We start from the raw sequence: 12,148 nt of genomic DNA, 5'->3' as shown, positions 1-12,148 counted from the left end.
ATGGCAACCCACTGCAGCAGGGGCTGCAGCCTACGCCGTCGTCGGCGACTCACAGCAGCCCAGCTCCAGGTTGAGCTGTTGTTCAGCATCTTAGCCGTGGAGGGCAGTGTCACTGGCCCTCATATGTGGGATCCGAACCGGGGCCCTCTGGCGTCCCAAGCCAGTTCTTAACTATTGCGCCACTCGGCCGGCCCAAACTTCATTTTTTAAAACATGAATAAGCATTAAAAGTGTAGTAGGTATAAAAAGGAATTAGCAGAAAATTAGTCCGTCCATACCCCCACACACACAATTTTTACCTTTTGAAAAAGCTGCTTTAAATAGTTTATTATGTGCAGCTATTTTAATGAAAGGATTAAGTATAATTTCAAGTTCAGGTCAGTGTGTCTCTGTAGAAACAGGTAGTTATTAAGAGCTTTGACTTTGGCTTTATAAATGCCCCTTTGTTCATCCTGCACAATTGCTCACGTTATAGTGGCTTTCAGTGGATGTGCATGCTCGTGTGTGCTGCTCTTCAGGTAGAACAGGCGCTTCCTGGAGACCGTGCTTAGTGTGGGGACGGGAGGTGGGAGCACAGGATGCCCTGTGGCGAAGATGAGCGGAGGGCAGTGGTGATGTACTCGCTGCTTGCCAGGTCTTCATGCAGACGAGTTGAAAATTAAAGGAGCAAGATGCAATTTTTAATTTTAGGATAATATTAATAGCCTTTTTTCAGTAGCTACTGCTGTGTCGTTGCCAGCTATTACATTTCTGTCCCTTTTAGGTAAACATTTCAGCAGTGACAACGTGAAATAACCAGAATGCAATCACTTAATACTGTATATAAGAAACTCAGTGTTATTTTACTTTATAAAAATTAATCTTAGTTCATTTTAGACAATTCTAGAGGTTCTTATAAAATATTTGTTTTTATTTATGTAGAATGTAAACATGTATTTTACATTAGAAATACTATACTTTCTGTCCCTCTCCCAGTGCTATTTGTTTCATGTTTTTCTCTCATTATGAAATAATTTTCTGTTCCCTTTCTGTGCTCCTAAAAATAATGATTACTCAGAGACCACACCCCTTCCATACCATCACTTCACGTCTGCTTAAAATATCGGGGCAGATTTCTCTAACACTAACATGTTTTATTAAGGCATTTTAAAATGCAAATTTTAAGGATTTGCTCACTAAATTAGGTAATATTAATAGAAAGATTACCAGTAATTGCTAATTTAAATGATTCATCTGATCTGAAGGAGTCAGAGAACCAAGGTATGAATAGGCTTTTTGTTAAATGTGTTTTGATTTTTTCTATTTACAAAAGTAATCTTTTTCTGAGAAGAAAATGTTAGAATATAAAAGTCTAACTTGATTCTTAACTGTGCATAATAATTATTACTGTTTACCATCACTATAAATGCTGTTTTTGCTATGCTAAAAATAGGCGTGAGAACATTTGACTAAGGAAAGCAAAGGGTGGCTAGACAAAGTGCTGGTGAGTGTATGTTAGGGGCTAAGTGTCGACTGGGGCCAGCCTTGATTAGAGTGAAAGATGCTTTTAGGATGGGACTAACATTTCAATTTTTAAAAGGTATTTATTTTTTTCAGTTACATTTGATATTCAGTATTATTTTATATTAATTTCAGGTGTACAGCATATGGTTGCACATTTATATAATTCATGCAGTGATCACTCCATTTGTTTAGTACCCATCTGGCACTAGACACAGTTGTTGCAACATTATTGACTGTATTCTCGCCTTATGCTTTGCTTTATTTATATCCCCGTGACTATTTTGTAACTACCAATTTCTGTTTCTTAATCCCTTCACCTTTTTCACCAACTCCCCTCCCAGCCCCCTCCCATCTGGCAGCCATCAGTTTGTTCTCTGTGTCTGTGAGTCTCTTTCTGTTTTGTTTGTTCATTTATTTTGTTCTATAGATTCTACATATAAGTGAGATCATATGGTATTTGTCTTGCTCTGTCTGACTTGTTTCAGTTAGCATAACACCCTTGGGTCCATCCATGTTGTCACAAACATTTCATTATAATAAGTGACCTTAGTTTAGCATTCAGAAGCTATTCATGGTCTGCCTCACACCTTTTTTTCCAGCGGCATTTTTCACAGCTCTAAGGAATCCTGACTTTGAGGCAAGTTCGTCTTCTCCCTGTACCCCCTGCGCGCTGTCCTTCACACCCAGGGCCCCAGGCCGAGGCTCTTCAGTCCCTCATGCCCTGTCCCCCACAGCTGGCTCCTTGCCCTCACAGCTCTCCAGGCAGCTGGAAACCTTTCCTGTTCACATCCAGGTGTGACCTCTCCTGAGCTTTTACCACGCTTGTTTGCCCCTTGAGTAACTTTCTTCAAGTGTCTCTCATGCTACCACATGGTCAAGGACATGTCTTGTTGAATAGTTTTAAAATCTCCCACATCCCTGAAGACTAGACCTTGCTCATAGTGGGTGTTTAATAATTATTGAATGAATGATTGTGGAAATGCTGGCATTAGTGGTGTTATTTTTATACAATGGAATGAATTTTCACTCTACAACAGGTTATTTATTTCACAGGCTAATCTAGTAATTCCTTTAAAGCAGGATTTCTCCATAGTGAGCACTGTTGCCATTTGGGGTGCAGAATTGTTGTGGGGATTGTCCTGTGTGGTGTAGGATGTTTAGGAGCACCCTGGTCTCTGCTCACTCCATGTCAGTAGCACCCCTCACCCCCACCCCGTTATGACTACCAGCAGTGTCTCCAGACATTGTCAAATGTCTCTTGGGGGGTTGGTATCGCTCCTGGTTGAGAACACTGCTCTGCTGTAGAGGAAAAAAAGCATACGGGTTTCAAGACTTTTCTTAATTGTTGTTTATAATGTGTGTGTTTTTGATGGGTAGTGTTTAAGTAGAAAAATGTTTCAAAATTCTTCAAATTTAACCTTGTATAATTTAAGGAAACTATTTCAAGGACACTATTAATTCTTATAAAACTGATGATTGAAGAAAATTGCATTTTTTTGTGTCTGTTTTACATTGAATAATGGATTTTATTTGGTGTTTCCTCCAGATTGAAATTAAAATGAAAAAGCCAGAGGCTGTGAGATGGGAAAAGCTTGAGGGGCAAGGAGATGTGCTTCAGCCAAAACAGTTCATAACAGGTTTGTTTTCTGGCCCTGGTGAGCTTTAAATTTAAATTGTGTTATATAGTTGAAATTAAAGAGTAATGAGCATTCTTTCTACTTTCATTATTTATGTTCCCAAGATAAGATGCACTGACTATAATAATAATGTTGCTCTTTAATAAATACAAATTAGCCTTTCTTATGAAGGGTCTAACTTCCTAAACTCTAAGAGTCCAATGAATGGCAGCAAAAGCCAAGAGAGGGTTTGTTGTTTACCTTGTCAGCTTTTGACATCAGTTGGGGGATGTTTGTTCTTTTGTGTTGGCTTTTCTCATTGCTGCTTTTTGGGTTTTAAGTGAATTAGTTTACTATTTCCTTTACTTCCCTCTCCCTTATTTAATTCTTTCTAGTCTACTGATGTTGTCAACTCTAATTTCAGGGCTTCATAGAGTAAAGTACACAGCCCATTTCACTGTGTTGCTAGTTTAAAGGTGGAGGCAAACAGGTAATGAAGGCCTAAGGAAAGTCTAGAAGAGCAGAAAACTGGGTTGATTATTTAATCCGCTAAGGGACAGACTACTTTATGTTGAGGTTAGCGCTAAGCATATGTAATAGGCAGATAGGTATTATTCTAACGGAATAATTAATCTGCAGGACGCTCTTAGATCGACAACCTCGGACTATATTTTACAGCAATGGCCTCATTAATGAGTGGAGAGAACTTCCTTTTTGATTAGACTTAATGCTTTGATGATTGAAGCGTGATGATTGAAGCTCACGCTCCCAAGCCAACTCTTAACCAATGCACCACTGGGCTGGCACAAAGAATTTTTTTTTTTTAAGATTTTTATTGGGGAATTGGGGGATGGGAACAGTGCTGGGGAATTGGGGGAAGGGGAACAGACAAGTTGCTGTCCTTTTGTTCTTCAGTCTAGTTGTGGAGGACGTTGCTTCACTGGCCCAAGTTGGCACCATCATTGCGCTCTTCCTGGGCGAGGCAGATCATTTGCCGGCTTCTGGACAGCCGCTCACGCTGGCTGCTGGCTACACACGGTAGCCCATGGCAACCCACTGCCACAGGGGCTGCAGCCTATGCCGTCACCAGCAACTCACGGCAGCCCAGCTCCAGGTTGAGCTGTTGTTCAGCGTCTTAGCTGCAGAGGGCAGTGTCACTGGCCCTCATATGTGGGATCCGAACCGGGGCCCTCTGGTGTCCCAAGCCAGCTCTTAACCAACGCGCCACTCGGCCGGCCCCCAAAGCATTTTTTAAAAGAAACACTTTAATTGTAGTATCTTATTTAATTCTAATAACAGCCGTATATAGTGGTAGGCTGCCCAATACTGTTTCTCCTGTTTTACAGGCTCAGAAAGGTTAAGCAACTTGCTTAAGTTCACTCAGCACTTGAATTGTCTGGGACTAAACCCAGGTCTTCAGGGTCTGGGTCTGGCTTTTCTTTAACCCCGTACGTTAGCCTGCTTGGTGCTACATTTTCTAACAATGGAAAGTCTCTGTGGACACGAGTATCTTTGCAGTTATTTGACATTATAGTGAATGAGCAAGGAAGTTAGGTTACCTATCTCTTAGCATTCTTATCTACAGGTGTTAAAGTTTTTCTGAGATCAACTCTAAAGCTTTTTTAGTTTTATAAACTTTTCTATAAAAGATTTTACAAAATTTTTATAACTCAGTGCTTTGCATATTCAAGTTGCTATTCCTCCTGTCCTGTTATATTTTTAGGAATTCATATGCTTGTCGGATTCCTGTGTAGAGCAAGCTGCAGACTGCAGAGAAGGGCACAGTGCTCAACCTGTCTGGGCCGTGTTCCCACCCTTCGGGCGGCAGCATTAGCATCCATTAAAGCCATGTTTCCGAGGCTTTTAATGTTCATGGCATGCGTTTTCTGCATTTCTTTGGCAACTGCTGATAATGTACAGAGATAGAGGAGATTACTGGTGGAGGAAGATTAGATAGGATTTGGGAAACTGTATGCTTGCCCCAAATAAAACTGGGGTCTGTTGTGATTTTGTTTTGTTTCGAGGCGAGAATGGGCAGGGAGAAAGTTGGTTTACAGGTGACGAGAAAAGATGGAAACACAGAATGAACGATTAGTAGTTTCTCAGCTATTTTGAGGAAGGGTTTAACAGAGAGGCAGTAGTGGAAGACGGACATTTAGATTAGCATTAGTGCGCCCTAATAGATAGGGAAGCTGTGAATCTTTTTGAAGCCCTGGAGCCGCATTGTCCAGTATAGTAGCCATTAGCCACGTGGACCTGTGGGGCATCTGAAATGTGACTCATTGCGTTGGGATTTTGCTCTAAGTGTAAAGCACATTCCAGATCTCAGAGACCTAGTATGAAAAAGAATACAAAATACCTTAATATTTGTATATTGATTTCATGTTGAAATGATGCTATTTTGGACATATTAGGTTAAAGTATATTATTAAAATGCATTTCACCTGGTTCTTTTTAGTAATGTGACTACTAGAAATTTTAAAGTTATATATGTGGCCCACATTCGTGGCTTGCATTATGTTCCCATCGGACAGTGAGCTGCTCGTACCGCTGCTGGATAGCTTAGTTACTTTCTCACTATTTGTGTGCCAAGAGCTTGATCCTTTGGTCTTTGGGGCGGCCTTGGCATCGCCCTGAGTCCCTGCTAGGCTTTCTGGCCCCAAGCGGTCTCCATTTATTCCAGTGCAACCTACAGATGCTGTGATGCGCTGTGTGTGCCTGAAGTGACATTGAACTCTAGGTCATCCCATGGAGTATTTTTTCAACATTCAGGATTCCCTATTATCACCTGTTGAACTAATCTAATATTTTTAATGTGGGGAGAGGATGAAGTCTTAACTCACTGTCGAATGGCATGGATAATTATTTATATTTCAGTTTATTTCTATTCTGAAATATATATAAGTAGCTCAGAAAAAAGCCACATTTTTAGCGTTTATTAAAATCTTTATTAGAGAAATTTTTTAATGAAGCATCTTTTATAAAAAATACCAGTTTTAGAATTGTACTATCTTCGCAACATTTCTATAAATATAAAAATTCCTATATATGTCTCACCACATTTCCCTTATTATTATCCTGAAGAATCTTTTTCTAATTTAATTTTGCATAATGTACCAAAAGTTTACACTTTATTGAGTTATTTTGCTCAAAAGAAAGCCCCAGATTTTATATTATGCTGATTTAGTGTTTAGAAGTATAAATTTAATTATTGATGTATACATCAGAAAGCCACTTATTGTAAACATACATTTCAATTGTCTATTATTGGCTCAGGCGTCTTATACATGATAGTCACAGAGTTTATGTATTCCTGGCCTAATCCACACGTTTTTTAATCACGTCTGTCCTTTTACTCCGTAGATGTAAAGAACCTATATCCATCATCGTCTCATTATACAAGAAACTGGGATAAGTTGGTTGGAGAGATCAAGGAAGAAGAAAAAAATGAGAAGTTGGAGGGAGATGCAGCTTTAAACAAATTATTTCAGCAGATCTATTCAGATGGTTCTGATGAAGTGAAACGTGCCATGAACAAATCATTTGTAAGAACATAAACTTAAAAAAAAATATTTTGTGGTAGTAAATTTCAGAAATTTTAAAAGAATGGTTAGTATATAATTTGAGACCAAATTGCATAGTTGGGGGACCTTTTTGAACAGGCTTTGTCTGAACATTTCCTCTTGCTCTAAACTTAGAGTGATTATTGAGGAGGCCGGAAACTTGGGGAGGAAGTAAGAAATAAGTGGTTTTTCCAAATACATTTTATTTTATTTATTTATTTTTTTTGCCATTGAGTTAGAACTTGGAAGGCTTAAGAATTACCAAGGTTACCGTGGGTGATACAGTTATTCTAGTTTAATTTATCACAGTAGCTGAATGAGCTTCCATTGTTTACCATGTAGGATCATGTATAGTCTCAGTGTCAGGAAAAATACAGAAGGGAAACTTCCAGAACAGTGTTTGGCAAGTGAAGGTGCACATTAATTATTCACTGGTTTGATCATAATTTCTCTATTGATTAAGAAACTTCAGGCCTTTTTGCCAGGGCAGCATAAATACCACCTAAATTAGGCCTCAGGTTCTGAGATCTTAATGAATAAGTCATTACTGTAGAACTATGTAGATTATTTTGCCCAAAAATATACTCATTTAACTTTGACCAGTAGCTCTGGAAATGTCACTCTCTTATTTAAGGCATTTATATTTATAGTAGGAAGTTAAAAGTTAATAATGAAAATAAATGTTTAGTTAATAAATGTGTTTGAGGTTTAGCTCTTCCGCGTAAGTTACCATGTGATAACTAGTCATGAATGTGCTTTAAGTCACTGTTGACTTTAAAAAAAATTGTTTTTATTAAACTTTTTATTCTGAGATAGTTGAAGGTTCACTTGTAGTTGTAAGAAATGAGAGCCATCCCTTGTGTCCTTACAGAGTTTTCCCAGTGGAAACAGTTTGCAAAACTATAGCACAGCATTGCAATCATGATATAGACAGTTACGATAGAGAACATTTCCATTGCCCCAGAATTCCCTGGCAGGCGTTTGATAGCCGAACCCACTTCCCTCTCACCCGTACTGCTCATTAACCCCTGGTAAACACTAATCTGGCAAGTCTTTGTCAGATATGTAGTTTGCAGAACTTTTCTCCCAGTCTGTAGCTTGTCTTTTCATTTTTTTAGTGATCTTTTGCAGAGCCAAAGTATTTAATTTTGATGAACTATAACTTACCAATTTTTTCTTTTATGGATCATGATTTTGGTGTTAAGTGTAAAAACTCTTCCTAGTCTTAGATCTTAAAAGATTTTCTCCTACATCTTTTCTTGTAATAAAAGTTTTGTAGTTTTATTTACTACTGTGAAATCTATGATTCGTTTTGAGTTAGTTATATAAAGTGTGAGATGTGTGTTGAGGGTTTCTTTTTCTTTTTTTTTTTTCCTTTTCTTTAGCCTGTGTATGTTCATTTGCTCCAAGCACCATTGGTGTAAAGCTGTCTTTTCCTCCATTGAAATGCTTTTCACCTTTCTCAAAAATTAGTTGAGCGTATTTGTGTGAGTGAGTCTATTTCTGGGTTTCCTGTTCCATTGATCTACATGCCTATTCTTCTGTTAATAAATACCACAGTCTTATTACTATAGCTGTATAAGCCTTGAAATTAGGCAGTTTCATTCCTCCTACTTTTTTAATTTTCAGAATTGTTTTATTCTAGTTTTTTTTGCATTTCCATATACATTTTAGAATATTTTATCTGTATATACAAAAATTATTTTAGGAATTTCATTGAACTCTATCATTTTGGAGAGAGTGACATCTTTACTGTGTTGAATTTTCCAACCCATTTTCTGATTCTTTGATCAGCATTGCACAGTTTTCAGGCTATAAATCCTGCACATGTTTTTCCAGATATACTTAAGTATTTAATTCTTTTTTTGAATGATTATAATTAGCATTGTATATTTAATTTTGTCACCCATGTGTTTATTGCTAGTACCTAGAAATACAGTTGGTTGTTAATGCTTATCTTATATTCTTGACTTTGACTTACAACTTCTAGGAAATTTTTAGGTAAATTCTTTGTGATCTACGAAGAATAGATTCCTTTTATTTTCTACGTCTCATATCACCTTCAAATAGGGACAGTTTAATTTTTTCTTTACTGATATGTGTGCCTGTATTTCCTTTTCTTGCTGTATTGCACTGGCTAGGACTTCCAGCACTCTGTTGAGTAAGGGTGTTAAGAGTGGACATACCCATCTTTCACCATTAAGTATAATGTTAGTTGTAGGGTTTTTGTGATGCTCTACAAAGTTTAGAAAGTTCTGCTCTATTCTAGTTTTTCTGAGATTTTTTTATTATTATTATGAATGGCTGTTCACTTGTTCAGTGCTTTCTCTGCATTGATAATATAATTGTGTGAGTTTTCTTCTTTAGCTCGTTACAGTGGTGACTTTATGTGATTAATATGATTGATTTTTACTGTTGAACTAGCCTTGCATCCTTCGGTAAAACCCCCCTTGGTCATAGTGTATAATTCTTTTTATATATTGCTTAAATTATATTTTCAAATACTTTGTTGAGGATTTTTGTGTCTGTATTCATGAGGGATACTGGCTTATAGTATTCTTTTTTTGCACTGTCTTTGTCTGGTTTTGATATCAAGGTAATACTAACTTCATATAAAATGAATTGGGAAGTGCTCTATCCTCTTCTGTTTTTTGGAAGAGATTGTGTAGAATTGGTGTTACTTTTTCTTTAAACATACTTTAAACCAGTGGAACCATCTGGGCCTGTTCATTTCTTTTTTGGGAGATTTTAAATTATTAGTTTAATTATCCTAATAGTTTATAGGACTAGTATTGATTATTTGTTTCATATCGCGTGACTTGTGGTAGTGTGTGTTTCAGGTGTTAGTGTTGGTAGTATCCCCTTGTTACTCTTTTGATGTCGGCAGGGTCTGTAGTGGAGTCTATTTCATTCCTATAATAGTAATTTGTGTCTTCTCTCTCTTTTTTTTTTCTTTGTCGATCTTGCTAGAGGTTTGTCAGTTTTACTGATTTGTTTTCAAACAGTCAGCTCTTTGTTGATCTTTAGAAACTTTCCTAAGTTTCATGCATTTCTGTTCTTTATTATAATTTCCTGCCTTCTGCTTGCTTTGGAATTATTTTGCTATTCTTTTTATTTTTTTTTCTTCCTAGGTTCTTCACATGTGAGCTTAGATTATTGATTTGACCCTTTTTCTCTTTTCTGTTGTGTGGGATTATGCTATAAATTTTTCTCTCAGCAGGGTTTTAGCTGTCTCACACAAATTTTGATGTTATATTTAAATTTTTATTCAGTTCAGTATGTATTTTGATTTCAGTTGAGACGTCTTTTGTCTCAAGGATTGTTTAGAAGTGTATAGTTTCCAAATGTTTGGAGATTTTCCTGTTGTCTTTCTATTATTGATTTCTAATTATCTTCTATTGTGGTTTGAAAATATCTGCCATATAATTTACATTCTTTTAGATTTGTTTGTTTTATTTTCTAGGATCCAAATCTTTCTTAAGTATACTTCCACTTAAAAAGAATGTGTATTCTGCTGTTGTTGAGTGGAGTGTTCTGTAAATATCAATTAGCTCCTTTTGGTCTATATTGAATTTTTCTATATCATTGCTGGTTTTCTGTCTTGAATTCTAATCAGTTGTTGAGAGAGGGTCTCCAACTATAAACGTGGATTTGTCTGTTTCTCCTTCAGGTTCTGTCAGTTTTCACTTCACATGCTTTCCAGCTCTGTTGTTTGATACATATGCATTTAGGTTACTATGTCTTCATGGAGGTTTGGCTCTTTTATCATTACATAATGTCATTCTCTAGTAATTTTCTTTGATATTACTATAGCCAATTCTTCTGTCTTTTGATTAATATTTGCATAATGTATCTTGTTCCATCATTTTACTTTTAGTCTATATCATATTTAAAGTGAGTTTCTTTAGATAGCATATAGTTGGGTCTACCAATCTGCCTTTTTTTTTTTCTTTAAGATTTTTATTGGGGAATTGGGGAATGGGAACAGGGATGGGAACAGCGCTGGGGAATTGGGGGAAGGGGAACAGACAAGTTGCTTTCCTTTTGTTCTTCAGTCTAGTTGTGGAGGACGTTGCTTCACTGGCCCAAGTTGGCACCATCATTGCGCTCTTCCCGGGTGAGGCAGATCAATCGCCGGCTTCTGGACGGCCGCTCACTGCGGCTGCTGGCCACTCACGCTGGCTGTTGGCTACATATGGTAGCCCATGGCACCCCACTGCCACAGGGGCTGCAGCCTACACCGTCGCCTCACGGCTGCCCAGCTCCAGGTTGAGCTGTTGTTCAGCATCTTAGCTGTGAAGGGCAGTGTCACTGGCCCTCATATGTGGGATCTGAACCGGGGCCCTCTGGCGTCCCAAGCCAGTTCTTAACCATCGTGCCACTCGGCCGGCCCCCAATCTGTCTTTTAATTGATGCATTTAGACCATTTACATTTAATTATTGATATGTTAGAACTAAATAAGTCCACTATTTTATGCTTTTTTGTTTCTGTTTGTTCTATGTTTTGTTTGTTTTTCCTGCCTTCCTGTGGGTAGTTGAACAGATTTTTGGATTTCATCTTGATTTATCTATATAGTATTTGGTATATTCTTTGTATAGCATGTTTAGTGGATGCTCTAGATATTATACTGGCTATGTTATACATAGCTTCTCATAATCTACTGGTGTCATTTTTTTTTGCCAGTTTGAGTAAACTATAGAAACTTTACCTCCATTTGCATCCCTTCATCCTCCCTTGTTTATAATATGGTTAAATATTTTCTCTACATATATTTAGAATCACATTATACAATGTTATAATGTTCCCTCAAACATAATTTAGAACACTTAAAAGCAATCTCTGTTGTATTCACCCTATTGTTACCTTTCTTCCTTTCTGATATTCCAAGTTTCCATCTTTTGTTTCTTTTTTTTTTACCCCCAGAGAACTTCCTTTAGGTATTCTTTTAAGGTAGATATGCGTGTAATAAATTCTTCGTCTTGGCAAGGATTTCTTTAGTTTTATACTGAATGGGGTTTGCTCAATTTCTTAAATCTGTAAGTTTATATCTCTTGCTAAATTTGGGCAATTTTCAGCTATTATTTCATTGCCTGCTTTGACAAAGATGTGCCTTCTTTGTCCTCTCCTTCCTGGAACCTCATGACACAAATGTTAGATATTTTGTTAAGCATTTCCTTGCTCCTGCTGGGAGAGGATAGGTGTTCCCGCTCCCCACGTTTCCACTGACACCGCAGAGCAGAGGAGGTGGGTTCATTATAGCCTGGCGCGGGTGGAAGTCTAGGTTCCCCCTCAGCCTTCGCTGGCCAGGATGGCGATGGGGCCACATTGTTTTCTTAGGAGTTTAGCTGGATTAGTGCAATTATTATCTAAAAGTTCTGTCTTCCTACGCAGTCTGTCTGTTTTTCTTTATCCTTTGGCTACAGATGTCAGGCTTCTGTTGGGGCCTTTTTCTTTTGTTTTGTTTT

General features: G+C 37.6%; 1 protein-coding gene across 1 annotated transcript in view; it reads left to right on the top strand.

Moving 5' to 3' along the window:
• Positions 1-12,148, top strand: part of SUGT1 (SGT1 assembly cochaperone of MIS12 kinetochore complex) — a 38,256-nt gene that overhangs the window by 23,774 nt on the left and 2,334 nt on the right. Inside the window, exons 11-12 of the mRNA XM_019650356.1 lie at positions 3,050-3,140; positions 6,483-6,664. Coding sequence (XP_019505901.1) covers positions 3,050-3,140; positions 6,483-6,664 — 273 coding nt within the window. The remainder of the gene's footprint in view (positions 1-3,049; positions 3,141-6,482; positions 6,665-12,148) is intronic.

Source organism: Hipposideros armiger, unplaced genomic scaffold (assembly GCF_001890085.2).
Source record: "Hipposideros armiger isolate ML-2016 unplaced genomic scaffold, ASM189008v1 scaffold_140, whole genome shotgun sequence".
NCBI classification, from domain to species: Eukaryota; Metazoa; Chordata; class Mammalia; order Chiroptera; family Hipposideridae; genus Hipposideros; species Hipposideros armiger.
This window is presented reverse-complemented; position numbering and strand designations above follow the sequence as displayed.